The following is a 23,001-nucleotide window of genomic DNA, read 5'->3' on the forward strand; positions in this document are numbered from 1 at the left end:
CAGACAGAAAGCTGTGTTTGACAGTTGGGGCTGCATCCGCTAGAATCATATACTCTTTTTGGAGACTCAACAATAAAATTATTGCTTATTTACATCACTGTTATTTTCCCTTTTGGGATCCACAGGCACTGTGATATTCAAAGCTTTTATTTATTTTGTAGAGAAACACTGAGTTTAGTTCTCTCAACTTGTCTGGTAGATGGACATTAAAATCAGTGCTATAAAGCTGTGTGGGCAGAGGCATAATAAATTGAGGCAAAATAGATCTTTATATTTCTTAGCAATACTCTTCTTTCATATGCTCATAAATGACCAAGCACATAAATCTTCTATTATAGAAGAATTGAACTTAATTACCATAGATTTGTTGGCAATACATTTGTTATAGGCTGAGTCTGAGTTGACTGTGTGTCCCTCATAGCACGGTGCCTCCTACCTTGATAAGCGAAGGTTTGCTGAATACATGAGGAGTTAAGGATGTTTTTTGACACACCCTCCATGCTTCTTAGAATTGTCTTTACAGTTGCATTCTACACTAGGGTTCTAGACATCAAAATAAAATGCCATTAGCACAAAGCAGGCTACCTGTGTCCAGATTACACTAAGGCTTGGGAATATCTCCCCGAGTCCCCTGATGTGGAGCAGGGAAGGTCCAAGCTATGTGTCCAACTGTCTGAGATCCTTTTGTCCTTATAGGGGGAAGCATGCATCATGGGAGCAAAGAGGATATATAAGAAGCGAAAATCAGAGCGTAAGTGTATGCAAGGAAAATATGCAGGAGCTATGGAATCTGAACCCTGTGTCTGCACAGAGGCCGATTTTGACTGGTAAGCTTGTGCTATTACTCTGTGGAGTCATATCAAATTCACATGGGTCTTAGTGAAAGCTGAGATTTGAAATAATAGTAGCATATACCTATGCTCTCACAAGCCTCATATTCTTGTGAAATTACCTCTTGAAGACAACATGGTTTATTAGCTATGTGCATGTGTATATGGAAAAACTCGGAGTTTCTTTGGACTGAAAGAGGATTCACAAGATGGCTGATAATTAGCTTCACATATTTGATAGATCTTAGGACAAAAAAAGAGACCACATCCACCCTGAGTTGCTTCAGACAACAACACTGAAAACAATAAGTTGACTTTTTAGACAGCAAATATATTTGTGCTCAAGGTAAACTCTTCCTAGATTCTTGGTTCCTCATAGTGGAACAATCACCTTATAAGGCAGTAGATTTGCTGTCCCTGGAAGTTTTCAGTCAGTGGTTAGTTAGCTGATGATTGCTTGTGCAAGGTGTGGAAGACTTTTTTGACTTCAGTGCGAGGATTGATTCAGTGGCATTGGCAATCTGTGATTCTGTGGACCTGGTAGTACAGAAGACTTGTCCCTCTTGCAGGATTCAGCTAGTATAAGCTGGAAAGGACTAGACATTTGAGCGCCATAGCATTCTTTCTGAAGCCTTTGGTAAGCAGAAAGCTGGCCTGTGGGGTCAGTGCTTCCCTTGCTCCGTTCTAGGTTGGGGTTTGGCCTTCAGGTGAGGTTGGAAATGATTGAGGATAAGTAGGTGGTAACTCCTTGCATCATCTCCATCTCATTTAATGCCTTTTTTTCTTGTTTTCTTCCTTTTACTTTAAATTTATGTATATGTTTTTGTTTAGAGAAAGCAATTGCTGAATATATATGTCAATGTTAAATGATTGAAACTTGACCCACATAAGAAAGCAAAGTCATTCTTTTATTTATTTATTTATTTATTTATTTTTAAAGATTTTATTTATTTATTTGACAGAGAGAGACACAGCGAGAGAGGGAACACAAGCAGGGGGAGTGGGAGAGGGAGAAGCAGGCTTCCCCGCGGAGCAGGGAGCCCGATGCGGGGCTCGATCCCAGGACCCTGTGATCATGACCTGAGCCGAAGGCAGACGCTTAACGACTGAGCCACCCAGGCGCCCCCAAAGTCATTCTTTTAATATTGGATATCTGCCTGTATAGCAATCACAGACCACTTATCTGATCATCAAAATATCAGCGAGTGAGCTGAGATACTGTGTGCAATACACATCATATGGCTTAGAAAAAGTAAGTCTTCTCTCGTGGTAGACCTCTGGAGACATTCTCTGAATAAATAGTCCTATGCAGGCCTGCCAGAATCGGCCACCAGTCCTCAGTCTGATAACCCAAGGCTGTTCCCCTCTTGTTAGTAGACAAGGCAAGCCAAGAGCCAGTGCTGTATCTCTTGGGCTCAGCCAGAGGGCAACAGAACTTCAGTTACATTGGAGCTCACAAGGAATTCTGCAGGGGCCTTCCCAGCTGTAACTTCTGTTTTAGCCAGTGCACCATTATTAACAATGATAAAAGTATCCTATCCCTGCCCTGCCTTTCAGGATTGACACCCTGAAATGCAGTCACAGGGAAAACTTCCGTGGAATTTTAAAGTCCTTCATCCCATCCCTCTTTCTGACTGCTTCTCCTTTATCCCCTCTGTTCAAGGAGAGTTTGTAAAGGAGGTTAACATTTTATCTTAGTCATTTAACTTCAGTCTTACCATATAGTCATGCTTTTGTAAAGTACACATTTATGCTGGTAGAGAAGCAAAGAGAAAAAGTGAGATGAGACATCTGATTCCCCGATTTTTCCTGAAAATACTGTTTTGGGGGGACATCTTTTCTACAAGGTTCCAAAATAAGCTGGTCTTTTGTTGTTGTCATTGTCATGTGTTGTTTTTCTTTTCCAGTTTTAAGCTAGTCTAGAGTGAAAAGAACATGGGTAAGGGAGGCAATTAGACCTCTCCCTTCCCTTATCTCTCGCTCCCCTACAGTCTTGGCCCAATTCTTGTACTCATTTGTGATTGGAATCTGCTACTCATTCCACTAACTGAAATGTATTCTGAGAAGTGGGTAATGAATCATAAATGAGGCCATTATAAGGTTTTCTGGTCAAATGGGATTTTTATTTAGTGCATGATTTCTAAAAATATTTTGGAAGACTCACCATGACCTTGTTGAGTCTCTACCTACAGTAGCTAGAGCTTCGGTGATTCTACTTGACTGCAGTGTAATAAAAGGTAGTTGTCACTAAATGTTCCCTCTCAGCGTGGCTGTCCCCCGGACAGTCCCCCACATGACCTTGCCTGCCATTCTTCAGCATTTGTAAAGTAATTCCCTGAAATGAACGCCGGGTGTCCTGTAGGCAGCATTTCTGAAGTCTTCCTATCCATGCTGTGTTGAACCAGCACCAAGTGCAGCTGATGTGTGCAGAATTCTAAGTGCCAGCTGCCTGGTGACAGGCCCCTTGGCTAAGCCTGTTTCTCCCTTCCTGCCCCTTGTGTGCCAGCATCTCACCTCCATTACACAGTTGGGCCAATTCGTACTACTGCTTGCTGGTTACTGTCTGCGATTTGTCTGTGCATGTGGAGGTGCAATTTGTTGTCATCCTCTGTGCCCAAGTTCGTCCTCCAGAAGCCAAGAGTATTAGGCCATGCAGAGGCCCCTGGAGGCAAGAAAGAGAGGGGACGGAGGATAGAGTCTTTGACTCTTTCCCAACTACAGAGGGGATTTAAACCAGTTAGTCCCAACTGACGATGCTAACTGACTGGGACGAAACTTTTCCTTGGGGGAATGCCCGTGACACCCCTGAAGGACATTTCCTTTTGTGCTGTGACTCTGAAGCATATGGAGCGTGCACAGAGAGACCTGGCTCAGCTGTGCTTAGTAGATCCAGATGTCTTGAAAGAGCACCCCAAAGACATCACCGGTAATGAAATCGTGCCACGAGTGGCTGTGTTTGCTTCAGTGATGTGTGCACTGAGGTGTGAGCTCCCACCATTGCCTGCTTTCTAATTGCAGCTTTCTTGGGGCCCAGCCACCGTCAGTATCATGGACTCTCCTCATGAGCACGTAATCTACTCTCTCAGCTTAAAGCCGTTTACTTGGAATTATTGGTCATTGAGCCTCCGTCTCTACACAGGCTTCTCTGTTGCTTTCACGTCAGCTTTTCTGGAAATGGGTCTCGTAGGATATTGTCATGGGTAATTAACTGATAGATATTCCACAGGGGAAAGAACAGTTGCATTTTTGGAAAGGTATTGATTTAGTGAATTCTTGTTTTTTGACTCATTGGCTAGAGTAGAAGTTGGCTGTGTGCTACCATGAAACTGTTCTCAGTAATTGTGCCACGTACTGAAAGGTCTCTCTTGGCTTTTTCCCCCACAGTGACTATGGGTATGAGCGACACAGCAATGGTCAGTGTCTGCCAGCATTTTGGTTCAATCCATCTTCTCTGTCAAAGGACTGCAGCTTGGGACAGAGTTATCTCAACAGTACTGGGTGAGTGTCTGAGGTGGTGACCTTGAGAGGTCAACCTCTGCTGTTTTTCAGCTGGTGTTAAACTTACAGAACCACGTCTGATCGAAGACCAGGCCTTTTTCATTACAGCACAATGCATTTGGTTTTGTTCATGTTAGTAATGCAGCCCAGATTTGTATTAATAGTGCAATTTTCATCTGAGAATAAGACTTCAGTTGCAAATAAAGAAACAAAACTGGTTCCTTGGATGAAGATGATGATGATAATCTATACATTTCTTCACTTTTTGATACTTCATTTCAGAACTATTTCTGTGAACTCCTTTTCCCCGCTCACTGCATCTCTGTGAAGGAGGCCAAATAAATATTTCATAGGTGCATTTCCTATTTTATAGATGCGGAAGATAGAATGAACAAAAAAGCTCATTGACTTTTCAAGAGTACGCTGCTGTTAGTTGAAACGGGTTTCATTTTCTTCCTATGTCCAGTCTTGATATGTTTAAGGCATACATTCTGATCCTTATATATATAGAATCAGATTCTAAAAGTTTGTGTTTAATGTTTTGAGTTATAGGGCTTATCCAATATTATTTAAGAAATACCATAAAAGAGAAAACATTTTGTGACTTTTCCACAAGTGGAGTTGCTGTTTATAGGCTTTAAAAATATTATGCGGAACTTATTTATTTTTTTTTAAAGATTTTATTTATTTATTTGACAGAGAGAGAGACAGCTAGAGAGGGGACACAAGCAGGGGGAGTGGGAGAGGGAGAAGCAGGCCTCCCGCTGAGCAGGGAGCCCGATGCGGGGCTCAATCTCAGGACCCTGGGATCATGACCTGAGCCGAAGGCAGACGCTTAACGACTGAGCCACCCAGGCGCCCCTGCAGAACTTATTTTGATTCAAATTCAAGCAGTATGTAAAAAGACATCTTTGAGCCATTTGGAGAAATGGAATATGGTCTGGTGATTAGGTAATGTATTAATCAGGGATCCCCAGAGAAAGAGAACCAATAGGAGATCATATAGATATATAGATATCTTATATATACATGTGTGTGTGTGTGAGTGTGTGTGTGTATGTGTGTGTGTGTGTATATTCATTATAAGGAATTGGATCACATGATTATGGAAATGGCAAGCCCAAGTCCCAAAATCTGCGAAGTGCTTTGGCAAGCTGGACGCCAAGGAGAGCTGATGGTTTGTTTGTAGTCCAAGTCTGAAGGCATGAGAACCAGGAGAGCTGATGGTATAGTTCTGTCTAAAGGCCAGAAGGCTCAAAACCCAGGAGGAGCCAGTGTTTCAGCATGAGTGTGAAGGCAGGAAAAAAGGCAAATTTCCAGTTTGAAGACAGTCAGGCAAAAAGAATTCCCTCTTGCTCAGGAAAGGGTAAGCCATTTTCTTCTGTTGAGACCTTTAACATATTAGACAAGGCCCACCCACATTGGGAGAGCAATCTGCTTTACTCTGTCTACTATTTTGAATGCTAAGCTTATCAGAAACAACCCTCACAGAATCACCCTGAATAATGTTTGACCAAATACCTGAGCACACATGGCCGAGTCAAATTGACACATAAACTTAACTATCACAGGTAATATTAGGTTATATCTAAGTATAAATATTTATATTTATTGTATTAACTAAATATAGTTATATATTTGTGTGTGATAATGGTATTTTGGATGACTAAAAAAAAGAAAACTTACTATTTAATTAATTATTTATTTATTTGTCAGAGACAGAGAGAGAGAGAGAGAGAAAGCACAAGCAGGGAGAGCAGCAGGGGGAGAGGGAGAAGCAGACTCCCTGCTGAGCAGGGAGCCCGACACCACAGGGGCTCAATCCCAGGACCCTGGGATCATGACCTGAGCCAAAGGCAGATGCTTAACTGACTGAGCCACCCAGGCATCCTGAAACCTTGTCTTTTAAAGATACATGATGTATGACGTTTGTTTTAAAATGTTAAAAAAACAGGTGTTGAAAATGTTTGAAAGTGAATTAATGGAGGGCAGGGGTATTTATTATACTCTTTCCTCTCATTTGTGTATATTTGAAAATCCTGATCTTAAAACATGAGAAAGAGAGGAACTAAGGAAGGGAGGTAGGAGGAAGGGGGACGCCTCACTAGCAGACCCGTCCCATTTGAAAATTGCTCTTCTCATTTCTCATGCCTGCTGCAGGACAGAGGTGAGGACATCCACATTTCCATTTGTGTGCTTCTGTATTTGAAATGTTTAAAAAGTTTTTTTTTTTTTTAAGATTTTATTCATTTGAGACACAGAGATACAGAGAGAGAGAGAGCATGAGCAGGGGCAGAGGGAGAAGGAGAAGCAGCCTCCCCCCTGAGCCAGGAGCCCAACGTGGGGCTCAATCCCAGGACCCTGGAATCACGACCTGAGCCGAAGGCAGACGCTCAACCATCTGAGCCACCCAGGTGCCCCTAAAAAGTTTTTTAATTAAGAAAAAATTACCATAATAGCATATACTACTCTTCTAAAGGAGGGAAACAACACAGACTTTTGTACCCTCAAATGTTCTTATCTCTGTGGTTACGGATTCCTAGAACTTTTGAATATAGGAATAAGCTGTGACTTATTTGTACTATAACATAAAACCCGAGGAAAATACAAATGACATTTTTACAGCAGTGGGTCAGTGAGGCTTTCAGCATGCAGCACCGTGGGAAACTAGAAAGGGGGCTGCTGAAATGAGTACACTTAATGGTGAAGGAGCGCCAGAGAACTGCGTTTTACTACTTACATGCACTAGCATGTTTAGACATTGTAAAGGGCACTGGGAACCCCTAATGCTAGTCTCTGAATTGTTGTTTGTTTTTGTTTTTTTTTTTCACTAACTCAGTCAGTCAAGGAAGTTAGATCATTTTCTCTTTGGTATTGATGAGGGGAGGTCCCAATACAGAGAGGTCTAAATTATTCCACATGCTACTCAAGTCACTGGAATAAGGCAGAGTGTAGGCAATGACCCTCATTCTTCAGTATATTGAGAATACACACACACACACACACACACACACACTTTAGGCTACCCTTAAATAAGTTTCCCCATTCCTTTGGTAAACTTAGTATGTGAAATTCAAGTAAACCCTGACTCCTATAAAATAAAACATCAGAAATGATTAAATCATAATAAATTATCCAATGGGATTTTTTCATCTATGCCCTATAAAATTAAAATTTCAATTAAAAATGTGATTCAGCAGGGGCTCCTGGGTGGCTCAGTCAGTTAAGATGCTGCCTTCGGCTCAGGTCATGATCCTGGGGTCCTGGGATCGAGCCCCACGTCCGGCTCCCTGCTCAGCGGGGAGCCTGTTTCTCCCTCTCCCTCTGCCTGCCACTCTGCCTACTTGTGCTCTCTCTCTATCTGTTGAATAAATAAATAAAATCTTTTAAAAAAATGTGATTCAGCAATAAGTGTTCAGATAGATAAATGTTTGTCAATGCAGTGATGTTTATTAATCACAGAATCATAGGATTATTCCCTAGGGCTCACCTCCACTCTCGGAGCGTTGTTCATATAAGTGGGTATTACATGATAGCGTCTGACCCAAAAAAATTTTTGTTAAGTTACCACATCTACTGGTTTCATCTGTTCCATTCAGACTTTTTCCAGAAAAGCATCCACAGCAGTGAGTGAGCTTGTGTAAAGAAGAGAGATAAATTCCAGCCGTCAGCAGGGAGGATGAATGCCTTGCTCTCAAAAGCAAGGTGCTCACAGGTGGAGGAGTGATCACCCTCACAGGGCCCTGCGGGCTAAAGGTCGGGGGAAGGGTATGAATAGTAACCCCACCAATGGGCATATTGCCTCCCTATACATTCTGCATTAAGGACAAGAAGACCCTTAGCGGGTACAGGTGCCTGAAATCATCTTCAAAGAAGACTTCATCCCATCAAATTCCTATTTGCTGTGTTGTAGACAACTCAAAAGTTGGCAAGAGGTAAAGTATAGATGAAACTGGAAAAGAATGCAATGTCCCTCCAGCCCTTCACCCAAGAAGCCCTTGGCTGTGTGTGGACTCAGTGGCATTTCATGAGCACAGACTCAGTTTTTAATGTTGTAAGCACTCTACTGCTGCCATTGAACGTTGAGCTTTTCACTTAAAAATATTTAATTATGAAAGAAATATATACATACGTTTTCTGTTTAAAAAACCAATTTAGGGGCGCCTGGGTGGCTCAGTCATTAAGCGTCTGCCTTCGGCTCAGGTCATGGTCCCAGGGTCATGGGATCGAGCCCCGCATCGGGCTCCCTGCTTGGCAGGAAGTCTGCTTCTCCCTCTCCCACTCCCCCTGCTTGTGTTCCCTCTCTCTGTCAAATAAATAAATCTTTAAAAAACCAATTTAGATCATCACTCCCTATCCTGCCCCCTTTTCCTGCACAACTGTGATCTCTTTGGTATGCATGCTTCCAGACACTTCGCATTTTTTTTTTAAGATTTTATTTATTTATTTGACAGAGAGAGACACAGCGAGAGAGGGAACACAAGCAGGGGGAGTGGGAGAGGGAGAAGCAGGCTTCCCGCCGAGCAGGGAGCCCGATGCGGGGCTCGATCCCAGGACCCTGGGATCATGACCTGAGCCGAAGGCAGATGCTTAACGACTGAGCCACCCAGGTGCCCCCAGACACTTTGCATTTGCCAGCAATAATTATGCTGAGAAAACTATACAAAATTAATTTGGGAGGTTGTTCTTACATTTCATTTCCTACTAGATATATTATTTTTCTATTTTGCTTTTCATTCAGAAATATGTCTTAAACAACTTTGTAATACAGAGTATATAGGGCTATCTTCCATCTAATTTCTTTTAATTTGAGAGTATTAAAGCACCGGTATTGCTTCGTCATCCCCTGTCATGGACATTTGGGTTATTTTCTATTTTTACTTGCTATAAACATTGTTGCAGTTAACATCCTCATACCATAATAATTGTTATAAAAACACACAAAGATAACTGGATTCTCTTTTGGCAATTAGAAGTGCTTCTGCTAACTTGTAAAGCAAATCCCACCCAGCCAACTGCTTTCTTCTTAGACCTGAGGATCCAGGCACGCCAAATATTTCCCCAGAAGGATTAAAACACTAGCTTCTGGCTCACAGACTGCCAGGAGTCCCACACATTACAGATTCATTTGTATTAACTGCCATCCTCCTTTAAAATACAAATGCCAGTGGATTCTATAAGGGAAAGCTGAGTGGGATTTCCCAAAGTAAAGTAAGGAAGGTCACTTCAGGCTGAAAGAGTCACCTGATGCCAGTGCCTGGAAGTCGACGATAGACTAAGGAGCCACCGTGCACCCTCAGTCTCTCCCCTGTCAGCTTTAGCCATCTGTGGGCATCCCATGCTCTATTAGTACTGATCCTATATTGGCATCAGGCCGGGATCAAGTACAGAGGAATCACAAGGGCAAGGTCAGCCTGCGAATGAGAGCATCCGTCTGTTGTACTCGCCAGGCGCCCCTCTTGCTTCACCACACCCCTTCCAGCAGAGCCCATGGTGCAGACATGCATCGGAACTTGAACTTTTGAAAGGGCCTATTGAACGACTGCCCCTTGTCAGTGAAGTTTAACAAGCAAATCTCCCAGCAGCACCTTCTGAACGTTTAGTTCAAAGCATGCAGGTGAACCTTCCTTCTCCTTTTATTTTTTGTAATACCTCACTTTATAAATGGTTATGGTTGCCTTCACAGTCACCTTATTACCCTGGTATATATAACAGTGTCCACAGGTTTGCTTACTTCACCAGAATGGAAAAAATCTAGCATCGGTTGTTATCATGCCTAATAGAAATAATATTTTTGGGAGACACCAAAAATTTTATCAGCATTTCTGTGTAGACATGAACAGTCACGCAACTTGTTTTAGTTCTTGGCTAGGTCTTAGGAAAGAGAGTTGGAATAAGAGCTGAAATGAGTGCAAAATGTTCTTCCAGGAGGCTGGCGCTACCTGTCCTTAGTCCTCAGTCCTTGGTCCAGTGGCGTCTGATTTCTCAGGTTCACACCATGGAACCACATGTGAGCAAAGTTCTTCCATGTTCTCCAGTGTAAGCTCCCTGCCTCTTTTCACCCTTTGCCCTCACACCTTCCCCACACCGGTCCATGGAAAGCCAGGAGGCTGATACCGAGGCCACAGCCTGTTACGGGCAGGAAAGGAAATATAATGGGGTTGTTTTGTCTGGTGAAAAAGAGAGGTATTTTAGAATGAAACAAGTAAGGGTTTTAAATGACTTCTGCCATTTACTGTTATCTTAGCAAGTGGCTTCCTTTCTTTGAGCCTTCACCTCTTATCTATAAAATTTTGCTATCTGCTCTTGATACCTGCTTTGACTCAAACGTGGAACTGTATATAAAGCATGTAGCCCAGTACATAGCAGATAGTAGTCACTTTGCAAAATTCAGATACCATCACCAATAGTCATCATCTAAGGGCTCCTTTAGAGTGAAGTAAAGAAGAGGGGAGACATTGCTTTATTGTGTATCTATAGTCCTGACATTTATTTGACCCTTAATAATCACTGCAGCACTGAGATCTAGGACATATTTAATCTAAGCCCCTGTTTGTTTGTTTCTTTTTTCATCTGTAAAACAAATGATCCCCTGCATACACTCGTAAAGTCACATGATTAAAAACTATTAGGCATCAAAACATGTGTGTCCCTCTCCACCACTCAAGGCAGAGAACACATTTACCTGATGAGTGAAAAAGTTCCTTTTGTCCAAATAGAATGAAATCAGTATTCATTCGTGTATTTTCTTGCATTTTAGTGCTGAAATTACCCTAAATTTGTTTCTCTTTGTTTCTCCATCTGTGTCTATAAATATCTCTGTTTGCACACACACAAAGCACGATCTCTAGTTGTACTTATAGATGGTTAAATCTTGTTTATACAGTTTTGGATCCAGGGAACATGCTGCAAATTTAAGTTGCTAAATTAACTAGGACATTGCTTGTTTCATGCCAACCGTAAAAGATTCTGTAAATATAAAATAAAGTGGGCATTGGGCTGGTTTATTGTAAGAAACCAAGAAAATCTTCTCAGGGGACAGATTTCTTCTTGCTATTAAGCTAGAGATATTTCTAGATGTGTTAGAAAAGAAGTATGTGTATAGAAATTTCTGTCTATGGGGTTTCTTTTGAGAAGCCATTAATCCCTCCTAAAAGAATGTACAATGACAGCTCTTATTGTTCCTCAGGGTTAGTTTCTTAATATACTATGAAGATATTTACTCAGGAGGCTTAAAAAAGATTTTTAGCATTAATTTTAGCATGAATTTTTAACATTAATTCAGTATCTATGTAAGAACATTTAGTGGGTCTAGGAAAAAATATATATATACCTAAATTCTAGCAAAATAGTAATCTCCATACTATCAACATACATTTGGAATGTTTTAAAAATGCTTTCTAGGGCGCCTGGTGGCTCAGTTGTTAAGCGTCTGCCTTCGGCTCAGGTCATGATCCCAGGGTCCTGGGATCGAGTCCCACATCGGGCTCCCTCCTCGAGGGGAAGCCTGCTTCTCCCTCTCCCACTCCCGCTGCTTGTGTTCCTGTTCTCACTATCTCTGTCTCTGTCAAATAAATAAATAAAATCTTTAAAATAAAAATAAAAAAAAATAAAAATGCTTTCTAGAAACATACTCCTTTCTGTATCAGTCACGAGAACATGAGACCCCAGCTAACCTGCCATTCATTGCCCTAGAGTTGCTATTTCCAGGGGCTTTGAGGGTTGTCTGTGGTCTTCCCAGATGACCCCACTCCTGTGCCTGGAGGCGATTTTGATATTCAGTCTGATCTGCTCAGATTTGTCAGTGTGCATCGTGGAGAATAATCGGTCTGAAAAGTGGTGCATGTGTTTACAGTCCATAGAAAGGAAACCACTTGCATAATTTACAGATTCAACACAGCAGGGGCCCGTGTGGAGGTTCTCCAGCAAAGAGCCATGCAGTGTCACAGCAGACACTCAAGAAATGTTTGTGGCTATGAAGTTGACTCTTTAGAGCACCTTGCTTAGATATGGTTTTCCATATTTTCATGGGATGACATTGGGGTCAGGGATTGAAGAAGAAGGTGAATGTCGCTATGTGGAGACCTATATCCTCATGTAGCTGTTGTTGCCCATGACAGTGGTGTTGGCTATTCTCATCCAGGTGGTATGGCACATTGGCAAGAAACACCAAACTCAGTCCAGAGACCCAGAGCTGCTAATCACCTCCCATGTTACCTTGGCAAAATCTAAAGTCTGTCTGCTTTTACTTATGTGAAAAATGGAGGGGTCGTATTGGATGATCTCTGCTATCCCTTCAGACTCTGACATGTCCCTGACCAGTTTTGAAAGACTCAGTATTAGGATTCCTAGGACTGCGGGTGCTCAAAAAGAAGGAAAATTTCTTTATATAAATTAGTTGTACAACTCGTTGACTCAGATTGTGGATTCCATGAGTCAGTCTCATGATTCTTGATTTTAAGTCATTTAGTTTATTGTGGCCATATGTCCCGTTTCATCAAGTTGACATTCAAAATAAAGTCACATTCCATTTACTAGTCAAAATAAAAGACTTGTGCTTCCACCCTGCTTAATACAAGGAAAAATTTTTCCCTTCACCTAGTCTCTTCCTGGTCTCCTAATCACAAGGTTGCTTACTCACTTTAAAGGGTAAGTCCTGAGAACTGTTCCTTTGAAGAGAGAAACTCTTAGAACCTGCTCAGTCAGCCATGGAACCACATTCTTTCTGAATGTTAAGGCTGTTACAGGTGTTAAGTTAAGGTGTTAAGGCTACTACACAGGGTTTTTGTTGGTGTTGTTGCTGTTTTTGAAACATGGGCACATTGGGTCTAGGAAGATTTTAAGTCTTAGTCATACTCTGTAGCCACAGCTAGTCCCCTTCTCTATCCCTAAGCCTTGCTCCATTATTTGTTTTGTTGAGGGTTGTAACACAGCACTTTTCCCTTGAAAGCAAAGGCACGTTGTACGATCCAAGAAAATAAAACATTTAAATTCTTCACATTGTGAGCACAAACGAGGGACACCATAGCTCAGTGACAGTAAGACCTGCTTTGCTTCAAGAAGACCTACAGTTCCAGCTCTAGCTTGGACATGACGTGTGATAACTACTCTAAAACGGCAAGAGACAACTTCACAGAGAAACATGTATTCTAATCTGATTTTTAAAGAATGAATAAAAGCTTGACAGGAGGAAAGAACATCCCAGAAAGAATGAACAGCACAGGAAAAAAGAAGGCATGCAGGTTTGAGTATGGCCTGGGCTCAGGAAGTATGTTGGGAAAGAGCTGAAACTGGAGAAATGCACTGAGGAGAGATTGCGGACTGTATTTAAAACTTCAACCTGATGCTCTTTGAATAATCCCATGGGAAGTTGTGAATGCATCTAAGAAAGAATTGACGTGGTCCGATTTGATCTTAAGATTATCTTGGCAATAAGAGTGCCACTTCTATTTTCTGGGAACTTGCTGTATAATAGCAAGTTGATGTTTAATGCTTTAAATACTAACTTTTTAACTAATTACTGATATTTTAGTATTTATTAAGTTTCTAACAATGTGCCAGATTTCAGGCTAAGCCCTTTTCAATGCAGTATCTCATTTAATCCTCCCAAGAATGTTGTTGAAAGGATTCTATAATTGTCCCTATTTGATAGGCAGAGAACCCAAGCATTAGAGAAAGGTTTGGTAACTGCCCAGCTTCAAACAGTAAGTACCTGAATTTAAACTCAGGCAGTTTGGTTCTACAATGCTAGTTTTAACCACCAGGGCAGTGGTCTTTAATTCTGGATGCACACAAGAATCACCACGGGAACTTAGAACAAAAACAAAAACACACTCAATAAAATCATAACATAATTAATTCTCAATTAAATCAAGACCCCTGGGAGCCGGATCTTGACATCCATTTGTTTTAAAAGTTCTGGCAAGTGGATCTAAAGGACAGACAGGGTTGCGATCTACTGAGCTAGACCATGCTGTCACCTTAACATACAGTGGATAGTCATAAACATCCATATTCCACCACCACCCCCAAATCACAAGAGAAACCAAAAAAACTATTAAATAACAAAATCACAGGCTATGAAGTCCTTCATGGCTTTTTTCCAGTTTTACACTCACAAAGAAAAACTATGGCCTTGATCTGTGCTAAGACTGGCAGGAAGCGCAGAAGAAGAATCAAAGAAGGTGGGGGTAAAAAGGAAAAGGTGACAAAGGGGTTTCGGGATGGGAAGGAAGAGAATGGTTGAAGTTGGGGCTGTTGAAGTAATAAGACACTATCTACTGATGAGCGGTCGCTAATATCAAAGGCACATTTGCAGAATGTTTCCTTTTCGGTAATTGTACAAAGACTCCCTTGCCATTACAAAGCACTTTTCTTCTTGGTGAACTGAAGAATGCTTTACCAACTAAATGCATCCCAGTAATATTCAGAGCTTATGTCCAACATAATCATAAGTTGCCTTGTTATTATGGAGGTAGCAGCCCCATTTAATAACATATTAAATGCATTATTCATTTATGTAACTCAGACCCAGGGACAGCTGCTGGGATGAAAATAGAACCATTCTGTAATGGAAAAAGCAGGTGTGTGCTTACTTGAGTAAATGAACTCTGTATTTCTGCACACAATTTTCTTCTAAATTTCAGGGACAGGTCTGGCAGGGCTAATGTGATGCCATTTTCATCCAGGAAATAAAATGGTTTCAGAATGCTTTTTAATGAGTGTTTTAAAAAAATTACCAACAGTCTTCTCTGTGGCAGAATCCCAGGGGGGGATGGATTCGTGCTTAGGATTTAAGCAGAACTGTTGCTGCAGGATTCAGGAAAGCCCGAGGCAATGATTGGTCAGAAGAGCGACAGACAAAAGGAATGTTCTCTAGCTGATGATGCTGGTGGTGATGGTGAGCCCATGCCTCCAGAGCCGCTCGCCAAGACAGAGTCACAGGTGGGCTTGGATGCTGAGTGATTAAAAATCATAAGCTACCTTTAGTTTGCATGGCGCCTTGCCCCTGAAACACACAGGGAGTTTCTGATGCCCAAACTCACTGGGGTGCTGTAATTACTATGTGACATTGCTGGTCATTTTCTTGCTACCATTGCTAGTACCAGAATGTCAGCATTCTCCAGTGCTGGCACCTTTTTTTTTTTTCCTTCTCTCTCCCACCTGCCATTATTTTCTCTGTTAATCAGCATGCACTCATAAGCACCTCCAATGGATTTACTTAAATAGTAGATGGAATGATGTTAAACATGCTCAGGCTTGATAATGACCAGCGGAATGAGTAGGGATCCTAGTGCAAGAGCAGAGAGTTCCAGGCTGCCTGAAGGGCTGGGTGCTAACTCCTTAGTTGCTGGATTGTGAAGAGAAGCAGGGACTCCAAACATAAGGATTAGTCACAGCTGGTTCATGAGGGAGGTGCTTGAAAGGTTTGGGGGCAGTAGTAATAACCACCTGCTGTGCATATATTTGAACACTTAAAATGGCACAGTCATCCCACTGTGGACCCCCTGATTATCAGCTTTGCATGTCCGCAGGGACAAGGATGCCCTCAAGGAACTTAAAGTTCATAGTCACACGCAGGAAGACAGTCATACGAGGCAGAAATGGGTTCCTATCAATAAATCCTAAGGATCCTTTAAGAGTTTAGAGGAGAGACAATCTCATTCCATTTAAAGAGGCAGTACAGTGGTGGTAAAGAGGATATTCTAGAGACAAATTGTCTGGGGTCCTGACTGGGTGATCTTGAGAAAACTGGTTAACTTCTATGAATCTTAATTTCTTCATCTGTATGTTGAGAATAATAATAATACCTTCCTTAAGCAGAACTGTTCGGGATATTTTGAAGATAAATGACAAAAGTCATGTTAAGAACTTAGCACAGTGGCAAATGTAGGAAGTACTCTCTACATATGAACTTCTTACTATTTCAATTACTATTTTACTATCCCAGGAAGAGACAGAAGAGAGAAGCTCTAACTCAAAGTGGAAGTTTTAGGCAGCTGATAGAGCATGTAGGGAGATACAGAAGCAGGAAGAGCAAAAGAAAATAAGTACTTTCAAGAGGCTTGAAAGAGAGGTTTGACTAGGGCAGATGAGCTTTCTGGTGAGAAAGAATTCAGAGATGTAGTGCAGTTAGCTTGTGGAGGGCTTCATGGACAAGGTTATGGGATTTATGACTTATCCTAAGGACATTTGGAGGCCGTGAAGGTTATGAACAGGTAGGAGAAATAATATTAAACAAAAATAACTGGCAACACTTCATAAGCACTTGCTAATCGTCAGGGTTGTTTTAAATACTCTGTGTACATTAATCCATTTAATTTATACAATTACCCTATGAGGTGAATTAAATATTAACAATTGACCTTGTAGTGATCCATAGCATTCAGAGTACTTTCCCAGACAGTATTTAATTTGACTTTCTCAACCATGCTCTTAGGTGGTTGAGCGCAAGACTCAGGGACAGAGGAAGGGATATTGGCCAGATTTGAAGGGGTTGGAAAAGTATAGTTTGCAGGTCATATGTGGCACACTGCCAATATCTGTAAATAAAGTTTTACTGAAACCCAGCTGTCTCCATTCTTTTGTGCATTATCCATGTCTACTTCTATGCTACAAAGAATTGAGTAGTGACAAAGACCATATAGCTGGCAAAGCTAGACCATTTCCTGTCTAGCCCTTTATATTAAAAGTTTCTCAACTTCTGGTCTAGAAGAGTGGAAAGATCTTAGACTTTGCTTCCACTTTGAGCTTTACCACTCTAGGTAAGCAGGCTTGGGGAGTCTGATATATGAGTATTCAGAGTGGTTACTGTGGACCCCACTCAAAAGGATGATGAACAGATAACATTGAAGCTTAAAGTCTTAAAGATGAGTTGTCCTAAAACCACAGATTCTAATTTATTATGAATCTGATAAATTGCATAGGACAAATTTGTAGAATGATCTTTTTTTTTTTTTTTTTCCTATTAAAGCTAAAATAAGAAGAAATAAGCAAAAGAGGAGGGAAGATTTACTCAATATGCAGACTGGTCTCCTTAATAGGAGTTTTCAATAGTTAGCCAATATAGTCCCTCATAAAATATTGAATAAAAACTATTAAATTTAGCCAACATTCTGTATAAAACTCTTACCATAGCGTCCTCTGTGCGGCTAATGTTAAATTACATAATCCATAACAATCTTTGTCTGAATCACAAATTCCCTTGCAATCTATAGTACTCATTCTAACCCTCAGTTATCTAGTCTTTAAAGTATCTCCTGGATTATCCACACATATCACTTCAAGATTATAAACATAGTGAGGGCCAGGACCATGCCTTCTACTACTGTGCATTTCCCACAGCTCTGAAATGAAATGATTCATTGAGTGACTGAATAAAAGAATTCCCTTAAAGTGCTAACAGTAGGTACAGTATGTTACTATGATGATTTGTCTTTCCGTTGGGTGCTTTGTATGAATTAGCTCTAGTCCTCATAGTGCTGTGAAGTGTAGTTCTTCATAGCGCTCTGGGCTACACGGTAATAGGTCCAGCTTAAAAAATGGGGAGTGATCCGAATTGTAATGAGCTGGATTACCACTTGAGCTTTTCTCCATGTAGGTATAGGAAAGTCGTTTCCAATAACTGCACGGACGGAGTGAGAGAACAGTACACCGCCAAACCGCAGAAGTGTCCCGGGAAGGCCCCGCGAGGGCTGCGCATCGTCACTGCAGATGGAAAGTTGACAGCAGAGCAAGGGCACAATGTTACCCTCATGGTGCAGCTGGAAGAGGTAGGACCAGATCCCCAGCCACTTTATCTTCTGGGGTTAGTGATTTTTCCTAGGAAATCAGATTTGGTGTACGGGTGTTTTTGTTTTAATTTTTTTTTTTTTTTCATTTTAAATGTTGTTGACATTTGGGCGCCTGGGTGGCTCAGTTGGTTAAATGTTGTTGACATTTTTAATTTTTTTCTACTTTTGGCTCCTTGGTTTGTTGTTGTTGCTCTTATTTCCCCTTCCTCAACTATTCTCATTTCACTGCAAGCTGTTCTTCACTCTTGCTTAATATATCATTTCTTGGAAGTTCTTTTTGGATTTAACTGTGCCTCATTGGCATTTCCAGCCCAAAGCTTTCTCAGAATACATTAATGGTATTCCAAAAATAATTTAGCACACACACATGTTCAGCCTAACAGATACTGATGCTGTCTTCCTCTTTCAACCTGACGTCTTGGCTTTTCTTTTCCAAAGGCAGCATGCTGGTCATACCTAAAACACTAAGGCTAATCTAAATATAATTGAGTATACTTTCTTTGGTGATTGAACGTTTTTAATTTTGTAGCATCTCAGTGATATCATTATGAGCATCAGTGACTGACAAATTATGGTTATCTGAGATTTCTGAATATTTAGATAGTGGATAAGATAATTTATACCATGTATTTTTAAATATGCACAAGCATTTTTATCATCTTATAAATGAAGATGTTCTCTGAAGGATAAACAATTTCATTAAATGATCTCAATTATCAAGCCAGACAGTCCTGCCTTCAGTCAGGTCTTCTGAGTATTAAAATATGGGCAGCACCGTGCTAGGCCTTGAGAGCACAAAAGGATTTAAAAAGTTAATAATGATACCAGGATTAAGACCTCCATCATTGACTTCCAGCTTCTTCTGATAGCTCAGTGGTTTTCAATCTTTAACATGAATAAAAATTAGCTGGTGAACATGTTAAAACAGTTTTCCAGGCCCCATCTCCAAAGATTCTGATTCAGTAGGCTGGGTGGGGCCCAAGAATATGCATTTATAATAAGACTATAGGTTATGCATTGTGCTCCAAGAATAAACAGAACAAAACAAGAGCAAAGTCAAGGGGAATAGAGTAGCCTTTAGAGGCTCTGAGTGTGACTTGAAAGGGAAAAGATGAAGCATTTAGGATTACTTTGTCAGGATTGATCAACATTATTGGTATTTTAATTCCTGTAGGAAAGACAACTGTGAAATAATGAGTTTGAAATTCTGGCTCAGATGATGCTGATGCTTCAAGGACCGCTTAGAGAACCATCCCTCTAACCTAATACTCCTTTCTGTTATCTCCTTAATAAGTGCCTTTCAGCCATACCCAATCTCCTAAATACAAGGTTCCCCAAAATTCTTTAGCTGGAAGTAGAAAGATACAGACCAATTTAGGCCAATTGGAGTTGCTCACATTTCACAGAAATAAAATCTTCAGGCTTCTGCCTGAGGCTATGACATATTAGCTCGCAGAAAATCAAATATATATGTATATATTTAGAGCAGGAGTGAGATTCTGAGAGAGACAAAGAGAGACATAAGGAGGAAGAAGAGCATGAGAGCATTGTCATGAAGATTTGGGCAAACGGAACCCTTTTCCTCAGAGACGGGAAATTCATTGTAGCAGTCCAACAATTCATGCTGTATTTGCCCTCAGGGACTTTGCCAATTCATACATCACACTGTAGAAGAGGTCAGGTTTCAGATTCCCAGTTAGAAGGCTAGACAGAAAGTCTTCGCTAAACAACTGGCAGTAGGCTCACAAGGCTGCGAAGGTAAAAATTGACTTCAGGTCAGATCCCAGAGAAAAAGGAAGCATAGAGAAGTAGTACCGTATTCTGTGCATTTTTTCTCTCTGAGCTGTGTGGCGATATCTTAAGTGATACAAGCAAAAGTCAGGTATAGTTTTTAGAAAGTATTACATTTTGAGGAAATAAAAATTAGAGCTCAGGGACTATTAAGAAGGAGAGCCCTGGTGAATAATACAACACTAGATTCTTGAGACTCTTGGAAAGCTCCATCCTAGGAGTGAGGACACCCCAGAACTAGATCAGGTTCTCTAAATGCTGAAACCCAATCTGGAATTATTTCAGTCTCTGAAGGGGTTAGAGTGGTTTTCCCCCATTCTAAATCTGCCAGAAGCTAAAATGAATCCTCTTTAGAGGAAAATAACATAAATCAGAAGCCTTACCTATATTTTTTCATATAAAATATTGGGTTTTTAATTTAAAATATTACATATATATCAAGAAACAGGACCAGGAGGAGGAAAAAAGCATCAGATAAAAGAACAGTTGTCTGAGATATGATTAATATGTTCATGAATATAGGTCAAGACGGAAAATGCAACTCTCCATCAGTCATCAGTAGGAGGCAGTAACAAATGGAAGTTGTAGAAATAAAGATATAATAACTGATATTAAGGGGCACCTGAGTGGTTCTGTCAGTTGAGCCTTGGAGTCTTGGTTTTGGCTCAGGTCATGATCTCCTGGGTGGTGGGATGGAGCCCCAAGTCAGCTCCACACTCAGCAGGGAGTCTGCTTGAGGATTCTCTCTCCCTCTGCCCCTCCCCTCCCATCTCTCTCAAATAAAAAATAAATCTTTTTTAAAATAACTGGTATGAAGAAGTTAGGTGGGTTGACAGCCAACTGAACCCAGATGGATAGAGAATCAGTTAACTGGAAGAAAGGACAGTTGGAAGTATAACATTTGAAACATAAGAGAGAAAGGATAGTAGAGAAAAAAGTAAGAAGAGACACGTGGAAAACAGGGAAAGGGCCAACATATGTAATTGGAGGCTTAGAGGGGAGAAGGAAGATAAGGAGACAGAATCCATTTTGAAGGGATAATGTCTAAGAATTTTCCCAAACTGACAGGAGGTATCAGTGTATCAATGTTGATTGGAAAGAATCCACAAACCCCAAGCAGGATATATACAAGGAAAAATATGTACTTAGGTATCATATTCAAACTATTGAAATCAGAAAACAAAAAGAAAAATTTAAAAGCAGTGCATAAGAAACTGGAATGACATCTTTGAAGTGCTGGGGAAAAACACAAATGTAGAGGTAAAATAGAGACATTTCTCAAACAGAAACCAAGATGAGTCATATAAGATGATTTCTATAAAAAGAAACACTAAAGGTAACTCTTCAGGCATAAAGAGAATGAACCCAGATGAAAGCACAATAGTGGAAAGAATGAAGAGCAAGAAAGAGGGCATATATTTGGGTAAATTGAAATTAATAATAACTTTGCAGACCAATAATGATAATCCACTGTGGGTTTAAATACATATAGAATTAAAATACATGACAACAATAATTCAGTATGTATTAAATGGAGTAAAAGTGTTTTAAGTTCCATGAAATGTCTGTGAAGAGATAGAAGTACTAATTTATATTAGATACCAGCATGCCCAGAATATGTGCTTTAATATCTAGAGAAACAGCGAAAAGAATAGAGAATATTTAACTATCAAGCTATTGGCAGGGAACTGGAATAATATTAAATGTGCCTCATTAATACAAAAAAAGGCAGGAAAGAGAGAAAAAGGATCCTACTTACAGCTGAGACTAATAGAACAGATACTGAAATGGTATATATAAACCCAAATATTATCATTAATTACATAAAATGAATAGTGATTTTTGTGGCTTGTGTAGGAAGTCTGTGTCTAACCCAAGATTGTGAAGAAATTGCACCACAGGTTTTTTTCTTTAGCTTTCACATTTAAGTCTATAATCTATCTTGAATAAAACCAAGGTTTAGGTATGTTTTTCCATTTGCATATTCAGTTGACCCAACACCAGTGAAGGACAAGTTTTTTCACACTGACTTGCTGTGAGTCTTTGTCATAAATCAATTGAACATATCTGTGTGGATCTACTACTAGATACTTTATTTTGTTCCATTGGTTTTTATTTTTGAACCTGTGTTAATTGATAATTTAAAACACTTTTTTTTTTTTTTTAGAGAGAGAGAGAGCATGGGAACAGGAGGTGGGGTAGAGGAGGGAGGGGCAGAAGGAGAGGGATAGAGAATCTTAAAGCAAGCTCCACTCCCAGTGCAGAGCCCAACATAGGGCTTGATCTCATGACCCTGAGATCATGACCTGAACCAAAATCAAGAGTTGGACACTTAACCAACTGAGTCACCTAGGTGCCCCTAAAATACATTTTAATTTCTCTAGATTCAGAGTTAGCCTAGATAAAAATTCTCTGAACCAATAGAAGATCATACATATATATATATATATATATATATATATGTATATATATGTGTGTGTGTGTGTATACACATATATATTATACATTATATATAATTATATATGATATGTTTATAATAGCATAAAAACAGTGTATACCTACAGGAAAACCTAACACCTTATTTTCAATATCTCTACCCAGAAAACTAGAACACATTTGGAAAAAATTTTAAAAAACATAAATGTATGGAGAGATATACCATGATTGTGGATTGGAAGATGCAATATTACAGAAAGATGCCAATTTTCCCCACACTGATCTTATATTCAGGCAATTTCAGTAAAATCTCCAGCATATATTTATGGGTTAAAATTGACATGATCATAAATCATATGAAAAAGCAAGGGCTCAAGAATAGCAAAGATAATCTTTTTTTATTGTTATATTAATCACCATACATTACATCATTAGTTTTTGATATAGTGTTCCATGATTCATTGTTTGTGCATAACACCCAGTGCTCCATGCAGAACGTGCCCTCTTTAATACCCATCACCCGGCTAACCCATCCTCCCACCCCCCTCCCCTCTAGAACCCTCAGTTTGTTTTTCAGAGTCCATCATCTCTCATGGTTCGTCTCCCCCTCCAATTTCCCCCCTTCATTCTTCCCCTCCTGCTATCTTCTTCTT

General features: G+C 40.3%; 1 protein-coding gene across 1 annotated transcript in view; it reads left to right on the plus strand.

Moving 5' to 3' along the window:
- The window catches only part of SORCS1 (sortilin related VPS10 domain containing receptor 1), a 107,988-nt gene that overhangs the window by 32,706 nt on the left and 52,281 nt on the right, over nt 1–23,001 (plus strand). Inside the window, exons 10-12 of the mRNA XM_081823576.1 lie at nt 697–827; nt 4,215–4,328; nt 17,929–18,100. Coding sequence (XP_081679702.1) covers nt 697–827; nt 4,215–4,328; nt 17,929–18,100 — 417 coding nt within the window. The remainder of the gene's footprint in view (nt 1–696; nt 828–4,214; nt 4,329–17,928; nt 18,101–23,001) is intronic.

Source organism: Leptonychotes weddellii, chromosome 6 (genome assembly GCF_054177405.1).
Source record: "Leptonychotes weddellii isolate Sample4059 chromosome 6, ASM5417740v2, whole genome shotgun sequence".
NCBI classification, from domain to species: domain Eukaryota; kingdom Metazoa; phylum Chordata; class Mammalia; order Carnivora; family Phocidae; genus Leptonychotes; species Leptonychotes weddellii.